Here is a 21,230-nt window from a genome sequence, read left to right as displayed (position 1 = left end):
TCACAGCTCAATTCTAATATTTAGCATCAACAACTGAACTCTATAATTAGAATACTTAGTATTATTAAAGGGACAGTTCATCCTAAAATGACAACTCTGTCATAATTTACTATTCCTCATGTCACTCTAAACATGTATGAAATAAGTCATACAGATTTGAAAGTAAATGTAAATGAGATTACTTACACCTTACGCTTTGATCATATTAATCTTTGATATTACACCTCTATGATGATCATGTGACCGCTGTTTCCAGAGCTCCCTGGATCAGCTTGAGAAAGACCCCGTCTTTAACCCTCTCTGTCTGGACACCAACCTTTACTCAAACCTTAGAATTAGAGGTTTGCTCACGCGCTCATCACAACCATTCGGAGCACAAGGCCAGGGCAGTGTCCATCGCAGGGGGCCAGTCGACCACCAGAGGGCTCCACACAGCGTCAGGTCAGAGGAGTGGAATGGATCAAAATGTTAAAGAAAAGATTTTGCTCTGCAGTTTGCTATAATTGCCGTTTTAGACAGTAATTTGGATTTGAAAGCTGTAGAAGTATCGGTATCATTATCTTTTGGTTGCTGGCAAATTTAACGAAATAATGGAGTTTTATCATACCTTCATTATAAAAAACCGAGATATGAAAAGCTCTGTGATAAGGTGTCGGTAATGTTGTACATAAGTTGGCCCAAATAGATTAGATGTAATCAGAATAAAGCGGTGTTTGTCAAGCACTAGAAACTTTCAAACACTACTCTCTACATTGTGCTATTTTAGTTGAGCTCTACATCTGAATACATATTTTAGAAAAACTCAAATGAAAATAAATAAAGAGAAAATTTGAGTGTGTGTGATGTTGAAAGGGGAAACTATTGTCCCAGAGAGCAAAACGAAACCAAGCACTGACCTAATATCGAAACACCCACGCAAGAGGAAGACAAATAGAACGAAAGGGAGAATGAAAACGATAAAGAGCAGTTAAAATAAACGGATTCCATATTTTGGAACTCTTCACAATCAGAGTCAGCAATGACCGATTTGCATTTTGTGATATATAACACTGTCATATATATATATATATATATATATATATATATATATATATATACACACACACAGAGGAGTGTTAGAAGTTCATCTTGACATCTAGGCTTGGAGGAAGAGCTGCAGTAAATAGACATTCAAGTCCTTCTAGACTTTGATTGCAGTCGAAAACAAAGTGAATCCTGCAATAGAGTTGGGTTTTTGTATGTTTTTCTGTTCCTTACTCTCATTTGTCATTTTTGGTTGACAGGCTCGGCAATCTCAGAGTCGCGTGCGAGTCACAGTGGCCCCACTGCCTTCCATCCCTTTAAACAAGATGCCTCGCCGTTTACTAACCTTCAGCCAATCACGACCCTGTGCTTCTGCCCTCTTTTCCCAAGACAACTATGAGGAGGATGACCCTGTGCTGATCCAGTAAGGAGAAAGAGAGAAAGCATAAAACTTTCACTACAAGAGGAAATTGCACATTTAAATTCACACTTACACTGACTGACACCAACAGTTTCTAAACTCCCACAGACAGGATGCTACGTACTTGCACATGACCATATACACATTTAGATGTATAGCTATTTTAAACTCATTTATTTGCTTTAGTGTTTGGAGAACACTGTATTGTGCAAAGGAGAGCAGTACTAATTTAGATTCTCTCATCTAATTCAAAGCCAGTTTTAAACACCCAATAAACACCTTAAGCTAGCTATACAGACCATTCCTTATTTCCAACAAGACTAGGACTGGTTAGGTTAAGTTAATTGTTCGGTTTTAAGAGTAGTTTGGTAGTGCAACATCACAGCCCCATTTATCTTCTTACATCTGAAAAACATTACAGCACAGATTAAATAACCTCATTTTTTTCTCCAAATTAAAACTTCAGCAACTTTGAGACTGACACTGCAAAATCAGCCCTCATATTTCAGACACTCGGTACGCAAAAAAAACAAGCTGTTTTGTTACCCTGATGTTTGCAATTAAACCAGTCCTCATAGTAACTAGCATGATTTCACTCTTGGAGACGCAATTAAACTAACTGTTGTTCCATACGGTTTAACAAAGCCTGCACCGCAACTGGGAAAAAAAATATAATTGTGAACTGCTGAGGCTGCTAAAAGAAATCAAATACAAAACCACAGAATAGTAAAAGGACAAGAAAAAAGGCTGTTTAAAGAGAGAGAACGGTCTTCTCGGTTTAAAAGCTGTGTTTAGAAGGCTCTGTAGAGTTTAGGAGGAAGAAGGCCAGAGTAGTGGAAAAGTAGAGGCATTGTCTTCCTTTATGGAAGCCTCAGTGCGGCCCCAAGGAGACAAACTGTACTCAGATGAGCAGGAATTCAAGGCCTTCAATGAGTTACAGAAAGAAGAGAGGGAAAAGAAAGAAAGAGGTCGCTCTGTGTGGCCCCGTGACCTCTCAGAACAAGGTTCAGCTTTGGAGGCGCTGGTTTAGAGTTGCGAGAGCTGAGGACACGATTCTGAATGCAGACTGAGGTCAGAGCTCTAATATTACTCAATGGGCCTCTCTTACTAGATCCCATCAGTATTGCTTCATTAAGTTTTCCCGCCATTCCACCCACCTGGCACCGCCTACGCCTCGTCTTTATGACATCATGCTGAGGTTTGGCATTGTGCAAAACGCCACAAAAAGCAGACATAGAGAGAGGATCTCGCGTCATTTTACCCCCTTTTTCATATTTTACGTTCATGATTTCCTAGCCTTTTCAGCTGTTACGAAAGATATTCAATGGGAGTTTTTCTTATTTTTAAATTGTTTTTCAAATGTCTCTTTACTTCTGTTTAAGTAACGATTTAAGCATGGGTTAAGAATTATAATAGTTTTTTATTCTTCTAAATCTTTGTAAATTTTTATTTAAATTTTAGCTCTATATTAAATCTTTATTAACACTGTGTTATACGTGGTTTTAAAATTATCACTGCTATTTGTTTTGTTTTTGCCTGTTAAGAATAAAATAAAATGTAATAAAAATTTGACATTTTTGCTAACTCTTTAGAATAATGATATAATAATATAGTTGTTTGGGTTTTGGGTAGGATTATGGATGTAGAACAAGTCATTAATATGTGCTTAATTACTACTAATAAATGGCTAATATTCTAGCAATATACATGCTAATAAGCAACTAGTTTAGAGACTTTAAAATAAAGTAAATTGACATTTTACATGGGAATAAAATTAAATAGGCAAGCCTAAAAGTTGGAAAAACTGGCTTGAGAAAATAATTGGTTATCTTTTAAAAAGAAAAAAAAATCTGTCATTTTGTTGATTTTTTTAAAGTCAGTATATTACTACATAATATACAGTAGATTAACAGTATAATTTATATTTACTATACATTAATGCTGTCTAACCATATTGATTATATTAAATTACACCAAGATTCAGTAATAAGGGTTATCAAGAAAATGTTTGAATAAATGTAACCTTCAATGGAATACATAACGCACATGAATGCAAATATGCTCACTGATGTGTTCTTCAAGTACAGTGCAGATTTTATTTGATCCTACTATGAGATTCTTTTGGTTGAAAGACAGCAACGAATGCACTTCCCCATCATTTGCTTCATACATCAGAGAACAACAGCTCAGTTCTGTTTTCCGTTGGTTATCCAAGCATCAAGCGGCCAGCGGAACGAAAACATAAACGGAACATTCAACAAAACAGGAACTAGCACAACACGAGAAGTTCATCCAAACTGAACCAAAGCATGAACCAAACTGAACTTTTTTTATTCACATGATGCTAAAACTGAAACTGTTAACTTGACGTCCTTAAAAACACACAAGCTATTTAAAGCTCTAGTGGTATCACAGGTCTCTAAATAGAAAGCATCCGTTTAGCACCATGAACCAAGTTTATAAAAAACGTTGCTTGTCTCCAATAATTAGTCAGTATGATTGTATTACATCCAACAACAAGTAACTGTCTTATTAAATTAAATAACCTACTGCAAATGACAATGGTAAAAGAGTGGAAAAAGAGATATTGTCAGTCCACTTCCTTTTTAATACCTATGAGTAATCCGCTGTTAAAAATGAAACACTGCAGCCCAGTACGATGGTAAACAAGTCAAACCTTGGACCACGTGAATGCATTCTTTTTAGATGAAGGACTCTGCTCTGTCAACACATTCACTGCTTTTCTGCTTAAGAGCACAAAACTTTGAGAAAATACAGCAGAATGTGATGAATAGATCAGATTTTGGCAGTCCGCTCAAAGAAAAAAATCCTAAAAAGAAAGACTTGGGGAGACTGGAGAGAGGACAAAAAGGAAATGAGTGAGGGGCGAAGGAGAAAGAAAACAGGACAGGGAACAGTCTGTACCTTCACACATTGCCAGGCAGACACATATTAACTCAGCCAACATTTAACTCCCATTTGAAGCAAGGCCCTATTTTACACAGATGGTTAATATTCACTTTGCATCAGGATTATCCTCAGATGTCAGACACTGTTCAGGACAACGGAGGACTAGATGAATAAGGGACTGAGAATGAGGCCCGGTCATTCAGGGTGATTTCATGCCCTCGTAACAAACCCAAGTCCAGATTTTTCCTTCGATATGCATGTACTTGCACATTTTGGAAACGGAAAAGTAAGAATAACTAGAGAATTCCGTTATACTATAATTTTTATTATCATCGTCATCATGTTAAACAACAGCACAGCTGCTGACTCATTCACATACGCACATATATATAAAACAGACACGCACGCACGCGCACACACACACATTTAGAGCAGTGGATTAGTATCCTTTTTGCTACAATCCCCATGCAAAACAATGCAAGGTTTGTACGTACAAAAACGGCTTTGCACTTTAACCGTTAAATTGCTTCTGGCAGATAACATTCACACAACAACACTCAAATTCTCCAGGGAGCAGAGTGTTATGACAAGTGCTTTATAATCTCTTCCGATACAAAAGTCACAGACTCAAATTTACAAAACAGGATTACTTTGCCCAAGAAGTGCAAAAATCTGGCATGTGCCAGTACAAGCCCTTTCAGAGGGCATTATCCACATAAAAGTTTTGCATAGTCTCAGCTCTCAATCATTCGGACTGTCATTGACTACATGACTGAGGTTTCGATCCGAGCACTGGCGCTGAGGACTCCCTTGTTAACCATAAACGCCTTTCCTTCAATGAAACATCTGAAGGTTAAGGAAAAGAAGACCAGACTGACTAAATGAAAAGGTTAGGTCAAATGTCACCCAAGTTGTCATAGATGATGTCTGGAGGCTGCATGGTAGGATGCCACGCATTCGGAGGCAACTGATGTCTAGATACTTTACTGTAAAGCTCCACACTGTTTCCCGCACCAGCACCTCTTCTGTCACTTTCCTTGTTGTTATGGCTGTTGCTACTGTTATTGTTGTTCAGGTTAGCACTGCCTTTAATTTGAGGCAGCGGAGGAGGGTCTTTCTTGGGAGTGCTACTTTACCTGGTTTTGGGTGCTGTAACAGGTTTGGGGCCTTTTGGTCTGGGCACTGGCACTGGTTGTTGAGCCACCTCGTGACCTTGAGGCTCCTCCATTCCCCTGGTTCTCCAGGGATGTGCTTAAATCATAAAGCATGATGATAGGCTGAGCAGATACGGCACGTCCCTCTGGCTCATCGTAGATGTGCTCTGTTGGACCTCCATCTGCAGGATACCTGCTTCGCCCATTGAGTCCCAATCCCACCGTCCTCTGCACCAAGTCCAAACTGATCTGATCATAGATGTCTGAATAGAATGGATCAGGCTTAATGCCTGGGAGGCGGCTAGCCCCATCGTCACCAGTGGGTCTGAGGCGTGGGTTAGGAGTGGGCATGACTTTAATACTGTCCACGGGTCTGAGTATAAACAGTCTCCTGGACTGGGCTGGCGGACAGAGTCGGCAGGCTCCGAGTATAGACTCCCTTGGTCCTCCAAGAGGTTTTTGGACCCACGTGGCATGGGAGATCGCGGTGGGGTCCCACCAACGGGAGGTGGCGGCTCTGGAAGGCTTCGGCCCTTTAAATTTTTCCCATCGTTCTCCTTTCTACCAAAGACACCATCCGCAGACCCAGGCTTGCTACCGCCAGAATCTCCGTCTGGTTCACGACTGCTTGCTTCTGAGATGGCAGCACGGATCTGCTGGAGAGCTGGGCAGTCAGAGTCTAATGATGGACAACTTTGATGTCGTTCTTCAGCTTGGGCTTTCTGCTCCCGAATGGATTTCTCAACAATGTGGAATATTTCATTTCCCTGCTTTGTCTCGAAGGTGAAGTTCCCTGGCCCAGATTCACATCTTCTCCCGGCTTCAAAAGAGAACATAACCTGCAGAGAATGTGACAAAGATTTAGGGATATTTTATTACTTTTGTTTTATTTATTTATTTATGCACATGGACATTCAACTTGCTTTTTGAATGAACCTCCAATAGATGTCATCACGTTATTGTAATTTCAATATTATTTAAATATGTTTTAAATGTAAAGTCGGCAACAACAAAGCTCTAAAAGGATACAAAAATGAATGAAATTCAAGCGTGCAGGTTCTTCATCAGACAAAAACGTCCTCTCATTATTATTTATATACTATTACAGATTTAATTATAAAGATTTTTATTAGATTGTGTTTTAGATTGATATATTTTATAGTAATTTTAGTAATTGTATCAGTAGTGTTTGTTCCATTTATATATTTTATTTAATAGAAGTACTAATAATTGCTAGTAACATGCATGCTAGTAAGCAACTAGTTAACATTGAAAATGGGTTGCTCCACTAAAGTGTTACAGTCTTTTCAACCATCATGACCTGCATTCATTTCACCACATTAGCTCTGCCTTCAACCCACTCATAAAGAGAGAGGAAGGCCAGCTTCCTGTACCAAGGCAGTTTCTATAGTAATGACAGGAAGCAGAGTTGGAAACAACAGTGGCTTAAGTTCCTGCTTTATATGTCATCTGTAGCATGAGGCCAGCTGTTCGCAACTATGCTGTGTTAATGCAAACAGCCGTTAGATTAATTTAGACACACTGTAATCAGACTACATTATAAGGAGTGACTGTCTGAGAGCGGCATATTTACAAAGTCAAGGCTATGACTGAATGCAGTCAGCGTTGAATGTCATCTATCACCTGTTACCATCCCACAGAGGAAATTCAATCGGCATTAAATATCATGCAATTGATCACCGTTAGCGATTCACGTTGATTTTTATTGGTTTGAAACCCAAGTATGCTTTAATTGAGGACATTTCAAAAACAGAAGTGACTAAAACTCACCCTGTCTCTTCCGTAGCGCCGGAGAAGCTTGTAGGGCCATACGAGTAAATCCTTTTTAGTCTTGGGGTCCTTCAGGATAAGGTTGTCCACATTAGCCCTGAGCCAGTAATTACCAGAGAGACCACAGCGCTCTGATGCTTCTGTCCTCTGGACACTCACCCAAAACTCATTAACTGCAAAACAGAACAGTTTCAACTGAAAGTGTGTATTTGATTTACATTTTACGCTATTACCAATGGTGAGGTATCATTTGTATGCCTCAATGACAAGAACAAAAAAAGCACGATAAAGAACAGAAAAATCGTATCAACTTTACAGCTGAAGTGCGTAAGTCTTGTCTCTTTATTGCAATCTCTATTTGAAACCTCCAATTACAGTTATGTGAGAAATGATCATCTTCACGAGGGTTCTGCATCAGCACCGATCCTCAGCGTGGCTGATTGCACCTAATCGCACCACTGCACCGGTGTGGACATTCATGGTGCCGGGAATCACAGATTCTACGTCTTGTCAGAAGCACGATCCGAATAAGTAACATGTCTGCCACTTTTGTTCTGACCAACTGATGTTCTGGTACTTAACACTGTAACACTTAGCTTATATCACATTAAACCATGCTAATTGTTATTATTGTTATACTTTGTTCTCAAAATGTTAATGTCACCATTGCATGACTGTGTATAGTGTGTATTAGTGTTACCTGTAAACTACTGTTGACTAGGAGGGAATTGTCACAGAAGATGGACCTTTCTGGATTACAATGCACCACCAAAATGATCAATTTAAATACTCCAGCTGCTGTCAGAAAAGACCGGCAGCATCTCCACGCGTGTGATATAGCTTACTAACCAACCAGGACAACAAAATGTACTTTGCTGCACATGTGGAAAGAACAAATAGAACCAAATGCCATGCCTTGCACTACTACAGTACAGTACATACAGTATTTAAATGTGAATATAAACTGTAAAAGTAAAAATGGCTAACCTACTAAAAGAAGTAATCTGTACATATACTTTATAAATATTTTGGACATGTATTTTGGGTTTTGCATGTAAAAGTGTTACAAAGAATCTTCTAAGATCTTAGATCTTCTATTCATCATCAAAATATTACTCAAATGTATTTTTTCTTAAAGTAAAAAGTATTTTATGGTTTTATTAAAAGGTTAAATCTGATATTTCTACTGACTTCTTGACCTTGACACAGTCCTGAGGGTCTGGAGTCCTCTGTGATTTCATTTACATGTTGTGTGTTTGGTTCTGCATGTTGGTTGCCAAACAATAACTGAATTGGTGTACAAAAGTTTATCAAATATGATATTTATAAGATATTTTTTCTAAAAACCTCAAAGATGAAAGAACATTTTTTTCTGTAATTCAAGTCTTTATGTCACTCCCTTTCCGAGATACCAACAGGTTTATCAGTAACTAAAATGGAGTCAAAATATATGTAGCTACATTTCCCCCAGGTGAGTAAGACAAAATTATTTATTTGCATACCACTTTTTACAATACACGTCATTTCAAAGCAGCTTTATAGCATTTATAATTTTAATACCTAAATGTCCACGTTTAACAGTCTAGGCTTGGCTGGTCATATAATTTACATCTGACAATATAAAGCCGAAATTTGTTCTATATAATTTATAACAATTTTGCGCGTGGCTTCTAAGTAAAACCGAAAGTTCTTTGAATCTCAGGAAATTAGCCAACGCTGGTCTTTATCAAATCACATGGCAGCAATCCACGATGTAAAAACAAAAGTACAACCAGGATGTTTTTCATATGATGGGTCCCGCATGCTATTTCCCTGCTAAGTTCAGCAAAGATATACTTCTGCTTATCAGAGACTACAGGCCAAGAGCTGATTACCCTACTTTCCTCTGCCTCTAAAAAATACTAAACCAGTTGCTCCATTCTAATCCTCTTTCATTTTCCTGTCTATCTTTGGATTGGATTTCAAATAAAACACCAGCAGACACTGGACGGGGCACCGACATGCGTTATACTAATATCCACCAGAAATGCTCTATACAAATGAGATCATTTAGTGCTAAGGCTGTGTTGCTGCAAGCCTTTTAAATGTCAGCTCCAACTCTGTTTGAGGAAGTCAGTGCTGCCCTTACTAAAAACAGAAGTGATCACAAACTATTTCCCTAGAAACACTTGAGAATGCACTGCAGGAGCAGGAGGTAGTTTGTGAGTGGACTTCTTGACTGTTTACCTAGCATTGCACTGGATGAAGTGAGTGCCAGCCTTAAAGGAGGGGGCAGAGGAAATGCTTGAGATTTTGCTCCACTTTCTGTCCTCCATTTCATTTCTTAGCTCTTTGCGCTGTTTACTCTGGGACTATTAAAATAAAATGAGTGTGACACAGCCGACTAGGTCTTTCTGGAAACGACAAAGTGCAACCACGTTCAAGAGCTCTAATATTTCAGACGTTATGACTAACATGAGCAAGGAATTTGCGTGCAGTCCATTTGCATCTGACAGAACATTTCTGACTACTCACTCAGAGCAGTATTGTGTGTCTAGGTGTGCATTAAAAGTTCAGTCTAGCAATTGAATTGATTGTGGCTGTGACATCAAGTTCTACGCTGTATTAATGAATGTGCACTTGGACCTGTATAGCTCAAAAAAACCCCAGCTAGCTCACACAAGTTGGTGGAAACACTTAAAAGCATGATTAAATTCATACTGTGCCACATGTTGCTTCTTACCTTCCTCTCTGGAGAAATAAATTAGATTTTCTGCCATTTGAAGCTCTTGCTGTCCATTTGAGTCAATACTAACAAGAGAACCAGTTCCTCCCTAAGACCAATAAAGACAGAAAGAAAGTGAGACAGAACGAGAGAGAGATGCAGATGTAGTATAGAGGCAGCTGTTTCCTTCCTTTTGGAAATTCTCAAGCCTTAATGGTTGAATCACATGAAGAAAAATCCAGGCTATATAAAATGCTAATTGTATTTTTATAATTATTTACTTATTGTGCTGGAATTATGCCCTCAAAGTGAACAAAACCGTTAAAAAGTCCATGATGTCATCTTACCTGAAAAGCAATCTCGCACATCTTCTCCACCCACTCGTTGGTCACGTTTTTCTCAGCTGCAAAGACATAAGTCTTGTCATTGGTCTCCACACAGAAGGCGGCCATGTTTTCTTTGGGACAGGTTTCAGTGACAGCAGGAAGTATGCTGATGCACTCAGACAGACGAATGATCTTCTTGTCCATTTTCTTAGTGCTAGGTTTATCAGTGGAGCTGCCCGAGCAATCATAAAACTCCAGCCGTGCAATGCCGTTTTGACTCGCAGGGTAGAGCACAAACCAGTTTTTCTTCCATTTCTACGAGAGAAGGAAAAGAGAACGTTTTTAATTTACGATGAATTCAACCGCTATTTACATTTGGGTCTAAAGATATCTGAAAATACATGGGTACTTGACAAATAAACACTGTCTTCAATGCATCTTCGTTCTTAGAGTTACAAATAGCATGAGAGAGGTTTATACTAAATGTTAAAGGTTTTTTTGGTTGCTGTCACACCATTGGACACATTGGCATTGTTGACATGTTGTCTCAGGTTGATAACCACGTTAAAGGTTCTTTGTGAATTGGAAAAATCACTCCATCCGTTTTCTTTTACTGTATCATGTAATCATTTATTGTTTTGTTTTTTGAGCCGGTCAAAATGTCAACTACACAATGGCTAATATGTGCTGGGTTTCTCCAACGGTAACCTTAAAATCGATTTCACGATCACTTTCAAATCTGCCATCCAATCAACAAGATCAAGTCACGCACCCTGTTTCAATCATTTGTTTATGGAAGAAAACTCTTTAGACATATTTAGTTGTAGGCCGTAAAATCTCTGCAAGAAGAAAACCACATTTGTGTCACTTTCTTTATTTAGCATCTGGATCATAATGCTAAGGTCAACAAGAGGAACTTGACAATGACTTTAAAGCCCCTTCTCTTCCTCCAGATGGACAGCGAAAAGCTAATTCTGCAGCAAACAAAAGACATCTATGTGTATATGGGTGTGTGTGAGAGAGAGGAGGAGTGTGGGTCAGTTCCTCACATTGTTTGTAACATAACAAGAAAAAATAAAGACCATAAAAAAGTTGATTCACTATTCATATGCAGATTGTTGTATTCACTGATGCAGTGTACACGTTTCCAAAGCCAGGCTAATACGTAAAATGGAAGAAAGCATTGTGACATCTTACAGGGTCACGTTACATCAACAGCAGTCATAATTGACTTTTTTTTAAAAAACTAAAAACTTTTGGGTTTCTTTCTGCTTTCTGCTATCATTGAGAAACCTCTTTACATATAAAATAAGATTCATCCAAGTACAACTATTAAAATGCTCTCATTGTAGCTAAATATGAGATTCACCACGCAGTGTAGACAGATTCAGCGATAATGGAAATTTTGGCAAAAGAGCAGTACTTGCATTTAGCTAAAATGATTTATAGCTAAAGTTTTCAAAGGAGCAATTTTAATAAAAATATGAATGTTTTTATTCTAAAAGGAAAAATGTGAATATATATACACACACACACGCACGCGCACCTAGATGCATCAGTTTCTATGGGCCTTCTATGGGCCATCCGCCATATTGTAGCAGTTTGATTTGACGTCATTTACCATAGTAATCAATGAATATTTGAAAGATGCCACAGTCCTGCACTCAGTGGCTCTGTATGGTGAATGACATCAAGTTCACAGTTCCAGCATCACAGTTATGCACATTTTGACACGTAGCATGTATATCTGTTCATAGTTTCATAGTAAAATATTCAAAAGTAGCATTTGCTCATCATGTCTCTTCAAAACAGTTGGACAAAACTTCTAGAATCATTTTATGAGCGTCAGAGTTTATGTGGAATGGACTTTAATCTGTAACCTGATGAACATAAGTTTGCAGTAAGTGATTTGCTGTGAAACTCTGTGAAATGTTATACTTTCACTTTAATGGCGATCCAACCTCACCACAATTCTATTCACAAGTCTACATTCCTCAGTAGTAACTTTCAGCGTACTGAATAGGAGTCTTGTTGGTTCATTCAAGCGTCCATCTGCCTTAATCAAGCCCTTGTGCACAACAAGACAGTCATGAGAGTTCAACCATCAAGTGAAGGGTTAATGTTCTGCAAGTGACCGAATCCAAGGAGAAGCTGAAAGATAAAACAGTGTAATAAATCAGTGTATACATTTTAGACAGCATCCAACACCTGACCATTGCGCAATGCCAAAAGCTACTGTAGAGACAGCGGATGTCGTAATGCATGAGATCACCCAGCATGCACTGTTTCCTCCACACGCCGCAGGTGTTTGTGCATCCATGTTCCTTTTAAAAACTGCCCCTTTTATTTAACTTTGCACTCAGTGAGGACTGTACCAACACGACTAAACCAATACCTATGGATACAAACCTCGGTTTAACTAAACTCTACATGAAATAAATCATGCAGATCGCATCGCAGATCCCTTAAACCAATGCAAAACTTGGGGCTAAATTATTTATTACAAAGCATCTTTTTATAGCCATATAAGGCATCACTTGAAGAATGCGCAGTGCAGGATGGAAATTATACAAATGATCAGAAAGAAAGAAAGAGACTGATAACTTCCTTAAATCAGCAACCAAAAGTAATCTGAAAGTTCTGCTCTGCTGCATTTTGTGGCCAACCGTGATTATGTAAAAGTATGTAACATACAGCTTATGTGAAAATATTGTAGCAGTAAAATACCTTTAACCTCAAAGTACTAGAAATTTAAAAAAAGTCTTCTAGCAAAGCATACAGATGTAAAACAGTAAACTGCACAGGGCATGCAGTGACTATCCTGTGAATATGTAGCTAATGTCACAAATGTGAATGATTCAGTAACTTCAAAAAGTTCATCCAGTATATATATATATATATATATATATATATATATATATATATATATATATATATTTATATTTATATTTATATATATATATATATATATATATATATATATATATATATATATATATATATATATTTATTTATTTATTTATTTATTTATTTTCATAGATAAAACATTAACTTTATCTCTAACACGGCACCAAATTAATGATCCCTTCAGCAAATATTTAGTTATCGCTAAAAGGGTATTCTGACACATTTACATTTATGAAAATAGAAATGAACATGGACAATCTGGATCAAACTTCAACTGTTTTCCAAAGACCAGCATTAGAAAGGTTACATTCAACAGTATGAATTACATATTAATTCTCAAATAATTAGCAAAAGCTCAAACTCCTGAAGCTCTGTGAAATATAACTCTTTGTTCACGGCGGAAAATGCAAGAATTAGCAAGTGTTTGGTGGCTTGACGGACTATGAGTTAAAAACTCACATTGTGTATTCAGTACTGCTTCTTACAAGAGCAGCCTGGACAAACAGTGAATACCTAAGGCTTAAAATATTTACTTTAAATAAGTTAACGTTTCAATTTACCACAGCAACCCAACACTACAAGTTGCAATTCGAATGCGTCTTAAATTCTTCAGTTCTAAACATTCACTCACGCTTTTAACCCAACAAGTCCTTGGGTTTTTATTCTGGTCAAATGCTGTAAACGCATGTAGCACGCTCACTGAGGTGCATCGTGAACCAAAAATGTCTGTCCATCAATCACAAGAGCGATAGGGCTGTTAGATAAAGAGGAAGAGACTGTCAAACTCAAGACGTTGTTCTGTCGGTGGATGCAAAAACACCGTATCTCTAAAAACTTTGCACAGCCTTTCTTTCAAACATATCATTGTTTGATTGTTGAAAAAACTACAACCTGCACTATACAATAAAGCAACTAAATTCATTAGTGCTTAACATTTCTTGTACGCTATGTCTTTGATTATTTATTAAACAGAGTACTCGGTTACTAAACCTTGGGCCGTGGGAAACAGTCATGAGCCTATGGCTGTAAAAGTAACATGCTTTTTCCAGCCTCCAGCGAAACTATCCAAACTCATTTGACTTTCATCACCGAACAAAACTCTACAACAGCAATGAAGGCCATTTTAGGGTTTCCTAAAGTGCAACCTTGTTTTTTTTTAATGATGCCAGGGACCGCTTGCATGCTTGACCATCAATAGAACATCTCCTCCACAACATCTCTCGCTCACTCTGTTGCATTTGTTATGTTGGTCATATTTAATCAGTTTCAGCTGCAAGTATAGAACAATTTATCTTTCAGGCCTTCATGTAAAACGTTCTCCCAGCGTGAGTCTGCCCATCACACCGCGAGTCTGTCTTCAGCCTCCGAGCTCCTAAAGAAGTGTCATAACGCACACAAGATTATTTTTAGCCGCGTTACTGTTGACGAGATATCTTGTACTTGCTATTAAACTATGCCAAAACCTTCACGGGCCCCCGATCTGAGCGAAACCTACGCGAATGAACGGCGGCATTAAAGTCCATTAACGCTAGATTTGAATTTGCGCTGTGGCCTCAGGGCGAAGACATGTAGCTGTGCTCGTAATTTGCTTACTTCCACATAACAAAGAACTTTCAGACAGAGGCAGACAGAGGAAGTGAACGATAAATTAATGACGAGCCGCGGCCCCGGCAAAATGTTTGATCCGACGCAGGTCTGACTGAAGACATGTGACTCTAAAGAATGACAAAAATACATGCCTCGCTTATTCAATCGAGAGAAAACAAACAGAAGCTTCTGTGGTCATGCGTCTGTGATGCAGCATTTTCCACTGCACATGGACGCTCAAGAGAGTGGAAATCATTTGGACATGTAACCTGCTCTTGGTTAGATATCACTCACGAGAAAGAAAAGCTTGTTTGTCGGTCTTAACTCTGTGTTTATGTTGTTAGTGGCACAAAAGCACAGAATACGCACGCTGAGAGCTTATTCACTCATTCATGTGACCATCTCATGCTGCAGAGGAGGAAGAGGAGTCTTTAAATGTTACGTTTATATTTAAATCATTAATCATTTTTGGTAGATGTTGTAGGACTCTCTGTACGATTGGATACATTTTCACTGTAAGTTCTATAAATTTGGAATTTTTAAAAAATTAAATATTAAATCATTCATGCATGCGTCTATGTAAATATGTATGTGCATCTTAAATTATGTCATTAATATGCTGATATTTTTAGGGGGAGGATGCATTCAGCGTTCATTTTTATTGTATTTCTCACTTTAAAAATAAGCAGTCATGCAATTAAGTTTCAGTATATTGTCATGTGACATAATCACAACACTTCATCAGACTCTCATGACTGTGTGTCAAGGTCATTATTTATTTATTTCATGTCACATGATATCTTGGTAGTAATGTTTCAGACGTAAGATAATAGATAATAAAAATTAGGTTACATTTGTTATAACCATACTTTCAGCTTAAAGAAATACCTGATATGTGCATTGCAGCCTTGCACGTTTCCGTGTATTAAAGGTGCTAGAAAAGCATTGCATTTTAATTTATGGTTTTTTTACTTAATGGTTACACCATATGCCATTACCGAGTCACTAAATAAAACTAGTGACAAAATATAGAACTTTTTTCAAACGTGAATACGAAGATGACATATCTAAGACTTGGCACATGCGTTTTGTAAGATCCTCCAGTTTATTATGTCACGCATCTTGATCTGTCAAAGCCTCTTCAATAAAACCCTACAAGCACTTACCTTTCCAAACTTCTGATGCTGGACGTACAGTTGTCCCTCCTTAACGTGAGTGTCCATTTTCAAAATGCTCTCTCGCTCTCACAGCAAGATCAACGATTATTATATAGTTCTCAATCTTTCGACTTTTTCCGATTTCCTACCGCGCGAACTTCCGCTTGGCTAAGTTTTACTTTCAGGGGCGTTTCGACGGGAATTCATTAAGACTCTTCTAGAAGTCAAAGTGATGTTTGGAGGGAAAAGGAGAATTGTTAGAACGAAAAGTTTTCATGCTGCTGGTCCTGGCTTTTGAGACGCTGCTCTGTTGCTGATCTCTCTCTCTCTCTCTCACAGAGAGGAAGCGCGCCCACAGTCTTTCCTCCCACCTCCTCCTCAGCCCAAACACAGGCAAAGCGTGACGCCTCAAACCTTTTCACTTGAAATTATAACACTTTTCTAAATACATGATATCATATTAGTGAGAAATAACAAGACAGGTGCAGTCACCGAATGTACGTCCATTCATTTAGTCTGTAATTGCATCCATTATGTAGTTTTTCCCACATTAGCAAAACATTTAGCATTGCGTTAATTATGGTTCTATTAGTGTTCTTCGTCTTTTTTATTTTGAAAGGATTCATTCATTGGGCTGTTTCTCATATTTCTCATTTTCTTTCATCCTCGATCTTGTACTCTACATACTTTGCAAACATAAACATTTGGTTTTCCGTTAGAAAAAAAATTTAATTGTGAAAAAAAAAATGGAAAGGGGGTATGAAGTATAATGGGTTGAAGAAATAGGTTTTTTAGGCGTAAAGTTATTAAATCAGAAAGTAGAGTAAATAAGTAAAATGCAGTGAATAAATAGCGAGACCTGGATGATTCTGAGAGTGAATCATCTGCACTACTAAGATAAAGTTGGTGTCTGTGATTCAGAGATTTCTGCAAAACTTTATACAACCGCATATCAGCAATTTGTGGTGGTGCGTTTTCATTGTAAAATATTATTTCATCCTCAGACGGACATGTCATGTGGGTCAGCAAAGAGTGAATCACAAACGCAGGGAGGCAAGGAAGTAACAGAATCACTGCTCACTGACACAAAAAGTCAGCTTGACATTCACGTTAGACTTTCCGCTGTCGTTTTCCGTTATTGTTTTGATTTTAATTATTCTTATTAATATTATTATTTCTTTAAAAATATTTCATATTATATAACAGTATTTTTAGTTTGTTGTTGCGGTTTTTTAAGGATGAAAATGGCGATAATTAATAATAGTTAATAAAAAATTAATAGTAAATCTAGTCACGTGATCTACATTCGTTTAGTCATGCTGCCATCTGCCGATCAGAATGTGTAATGCTTGCGTGTATGTTTATTTTATTTTTAGATATATTTTGATTTTATAGTTTAAATGTTTCAAATTATTTGTTTTTTACAAACAAAGAATTCTTGTAATAATATGTAAAAATTTAATAAAATATCATAAAAACGAATCACATTATCTTATCTCCTTTTAAATATGGACGGATGATAAAAATGGGTGTGAATCGAGATTTTATGTGAATTTGAGTAATAAAAACTGCTTTTCTGTCAAAGTCCGTGTGTCGTTCACTGAAAGACGACTCTAAGCAGCTGACTGAGTCTGGTCATGTGACTAAAGAGGAAGCAGGCGAGATGAGCGCGGTCTACGGAGGAGTGGAGGGGTGAGTTTATAACAAAAAAACATTATTATTAAAGAAATTTATAATGCATAATTTAATGACATTTCAGTATATACACGCTTATCGAAATCCATATTTCCGTAAACGTTTCGCTGTAAGCGCGTGCCTCATGGCGGCTTGAGAGAAAGTAAGTGGCTTGAAATGAAAGCTTCCCAATACTCTGCTCTCTTCCAGCGGCGGGACGCATTCTACAGCGGTACTGCTTTCTGCTGAGGAAACATCCTCGCTGAGACAGATGGGCCGTGTACCAATCACTGGGTGAGACCGATAAACGTACTTTAATATGTGTTTGTGTGTACGTAAGAGTGTATGTTCGTGTAACTCTTTTCTATTGGTTTATAGCTGGTTGGTGTTGATAATTGTATTAATGGAATCAATGACATGGTCAGAGGAGGCTAAAATCAAGGCAGGGCTGGACCCAAACACACCAGTTCGTTCACTGGTGAGGCTTTTCATCTGTCAGTCATCCTCAACATTCACCTTCATCCGCTTGCTATAAAGCCGTGCACATTGTGTGCTGACAGGGTATGTCTTTGAGTGGAGAGAGCAGAAAGCTGCTATCCAGAAGCTGATCGATGACATGAGAGCGATACACCAAGCTGAGCCAAACTTACTTCATTACAACAGGCGCCATCGGGCGCTTATAGCTACCGCCAGCGACTGTGGTTGGTGCAGTGTTTTGCAACTGTCTTTGGTATCTAATGGGTATCTAATTTGGTATCTGAATGTTTTTGTCACAGGAGGTATAGTGGTGATATCAGGCACTGGGTGAACTGTAAGCTTGTCAATCCAGGCGGGGCACAAGTTGGCTGTGGGGTTGGGGTCACATGATGGGAGACAGAAGGCTCAGGTAATAATACGGAAGAGAAACTGATAGGCATAACAGCGCTGTGATCACACACACCCAGTCTTATCTTAAAAGATGTTATCTTATCTTACAAAGGCTTACGTCCCATCAGCTGCTTAGGTCGTGAATCATTATTTTGTCACTAAAAAGTGCTCTGGTAAGAACTCTGGCCCTCTAAACACTGGATAACTGATCTTATTTTATTGTGATCGCTAATGAAGTAAAAAGTTTTTTTAGAATTGTATTTATTATGTGATGGCAAAAGCTATATTTTTAGCAGCCATTACTCCAGTCTTCTTTGTGACATACATCATAAATCATTACAATATGCTTAGTAACATTTCTAGCTGTAAGTATTGAAAACAGCGCTGCTTTGTGTGTGAAAATAATCTTTGGCATGGAATCTTTGATGCAAGTTCAGAAACAAAAGTATTTCATTGAATAGAATTCTTTACTGTCACTGTATCAAATGAGCGTGTCTTTAAAAAAAAAAAGTATTCATTTGTTTCCCAGACTTTTAGTGTACATTCACGTGACTTTAATGAAGCATTTTCACTTTATCTGTTGTCAAACTATCTGTATTGACTATTTCTGCTCTGATCCCCCGATGTTAATACTAGACGTGAAAGCTTTTACATTCTCTCTGTCTGTCTTTCTGTAGCATATTGGATTTCTCACTTGGCTATAAAAGCGGTTTTTGATGCCAGTGATAACCTCGTCGCACCCCTCATGATATCACCTATGTGAAGAAGGCCATGGAAGAGTATTTCCAGGTTAGGAATCACTGTTCTTTGGATTTCATCTTCTGCTTTATCTGATACCTGAATAGAAGCGATAGCACATTGTTTATTGTTTTTTTGTTCATCCCCAGGTATCGGATTTGATGGGAATGCTTCCTCATTTGTACAGAAACTTTCTTAGAAGTCACATTTTGCAGGGTTCTGTAGGAAATTAGCTGAAGGTTTGCTTCAAATGTGTGCTGTGAGGTTGTGTGCATGTTAATACCACACATTATGACTTTTTTGTGATTTTTATTTTTATTTTTTTGTGCATCAGGTGTAATGCTGGTGATGCTCTATGCCAACTGCGTGTTATGAAGCTGGAAAAGTGCTTGCACGCCACATTGTAGCTATCCTTCCTAAAGTACATAAGGTAAAACAAACTCACTCCCAGCCTCCATCACTCCGTTTCTTGTTTTATTTCACGTTTTCATTTCTTGGTCATTTAGGATCTGTTTTGTGGTGAGCTGGGCTTGCCTACACTGTTCTGTGTGTCGGTTCTGTGTGGCACAGCTGGGATCTGATGAAAGCGGTGAGTTCAGCTTCCCGTGTTGAATTTCACAAGAGACAGATTAGTTCAAATTAGTGATGCAGAAATGATGTAGTAATAAACAAAAATAAGGGCTGGTCATTTTTTCTTCTTTAAAATGTGCACGCTGTACAGTATGAAAAATATAGTGTAAGTATAATGTAAAATATGAAAAAATATCAATATGAAAAAATAATTATATATTATAGCACAATATATGAGGAACACTACAATAAATATTTTTTAAAATATATATTTATTTATTTATTTGTCGTATGTACACAGGTCTTGTTTCTGGACCAAACAAGACAGATGTGTTAAAGAGCCACATTAACATAAGAGCTTTTAAAATCATAATCTTGGTTATGTCAATACGAGAAATCATGATTATGTAACAAAATTTTAAGTATAATTCAGTCAAAAAACTCTAAAGTCATATGAATTATATAAATAAAATATTAATTATATAAAAACAATTAATACAAATATATTAAATTAAATATATCGTTGCAATGCGCTTTGAAAAAATACTAAGGGAAGAGTGAAAGCTGAAAGGAGTGCGCTGGATTCATAACAAAATATAAATTGAAAATGCAGTTATATTTATTATCTTGTATTCATAGTCTTTGGAATCCAAAATCTTTATTGCAAATAGTATTTGATTAATTGCACAGCTTAGATTCATTGTGATGTGGATGTGGTATTTTTGTGCTGCAGGTTTCACTCAGGTCCTCTCAGAAGCTCATGGTTCCAGTCACTTCCTAAAGTACAGTCTGCTTACTCTCCGTCAGTCGTCTGCTCTGGGTGGAGCCAAAATGGGAGGCCCAGAATGCAGGAGCCAGCCTTCCTCTGGACTACTCAGCCAACGTCAGCGTGTTTTTCAGCCATACCTTCAGTCAGTGATTTGGAAGAGACGGACCTTTGAGCTTGAATTGAGAACTTCCTGTTTTTAAACCGTTAGAGATGCGGTTCAAGATTTTCCTTTTGTTTGTGGTGTTTCTCAAAAACTCCTATCATATTAAACAACAATCAAACCGTACATTTGGGGGAAAAAAACTTTTTGTAATTTTTGGTATTTTTTTAATGTTATCAAATATTTTCTTTAAATAAACATTGCAAAACATAAAAAAAAAAATTTATATAGATTTTTTATATTGTTATTTTAAATTTGGTGCTGCAATGAAATGATAGTTTCTTTTGTGTTCTGTTAGTCTTGTGGATGAAGAAAGATTATTTACAGGGTAATGTCTAAAACACTTTGTATCTCCCAATTGCTCAAAAAAGCTTAAAAAATAGCTTTGTCTCCATTTAGGAGGCATTACTACTAACTGATGAGCTACCTGATTAATAGATTTAGTTTATACCACCCCCACCCTTCCTCATTA

The 21,230-nt window shown here is 37.6% G+C and overlaps 3 protein-coding genes across 3 annotated transcripts in view; 2 read left to right on the top strand and 1 right to left on the bottom strand.

The window, feature by feature from the left end:
• The window catches only part of LOC122348259 (meiosis 1 associated protein), a 28,075-nt gene extending 25,793 nt beyond the window's left edge, over window positions 1-2,282 (top strand). The window contains 1 exon segment of the mRNA XM_043243563.1: window positions 1,284-2,282. Within this exon segment, the coding sequence (XP_043099498.1) occupies window positions 1,284-1,451 (168 nt within the window). The 3' untranslated portion in view covers window positions 1,452-2,282.
• A 2,527-nt stretch (window positions 2,283-4,809) lies between these two features.
• dok1b (docking protein 1b) lies at window positions 4,810-16,323 on the bottom strand. The gene is given in 7 exon segments (XM_043245705.1): window positions 4,810-5,604; window positions 5,606-5,876; window positions 5,879-6,347; window positions 7,300-7,472; window positions 10,022-10,112; window positions 10,351-10,644; window positions 15,990-16,323. Coding segments are annotated over 7 exon segments (1,710 nt in total). The 5' UTR covers window positions 16,047-16,323; the 3' UTR covers window positions 4,810-5,249.
• A 1,243-nt stretch (window positions 16,324-17,566) lies between these two features.
• nagk (N-acetylglucosamine kinase) lies at window positions 17,567-20,888 on the top strand. Its single transcript, XM_043245398.1, is given in 23 exon segments — window positions 17,567-17,672; window positions 17,865-17,899; window positions 17,902-17,948; window positions 18,033-18,077; window positions 18,079-18,132; window positions 18,215-18,230; window positions 18,233-18,272; window positions 18,274-18,334; window positions 18,337-18,355; window positions 18,431-18,457; window positions 18,460-18,501; window positions 18,504-18,529; window positions 18,531-18,540; window positions 19,199-19,255; window positions 19,258-19,310; window positions 19,409-19,456; window positions 19,459-19,511; window positions 19,594-19,619; window positions 19,622-19,689; window positions 19,766-19,798; window positions 19,801-19,852; window positions 20,563-20,666; window positions 20,668-20,888. Coding segments are annotated over 23 exon segments (1,026 nt in total). The 5' UTR covers window positions 17,567-17,643; the 3' UTR covers window positions 20,749-20,888.
• The last annotated feature ends 342 nt before the right edge of the window (window positions 20,889-21,230 follow it).

This window comes from Puntigrus tetrazona, chromosome 7 (assembly GCF_018831695.1).
Source record: "Puntigrus tetrazona isolate hp1 chromosome 7, ASM1883169v1, whole genome shotgun sequence".
NCBI classification, from domain to species: Eukaryota; Metazoa; Chordata; class Actinopteri; order Cypriniformes; family Cyprinidae; genus Puntigrus; species Puntigrus tetrazona.
This window is presented reverse-complemented; position numbering and strand designations above follow the sequence as displayed.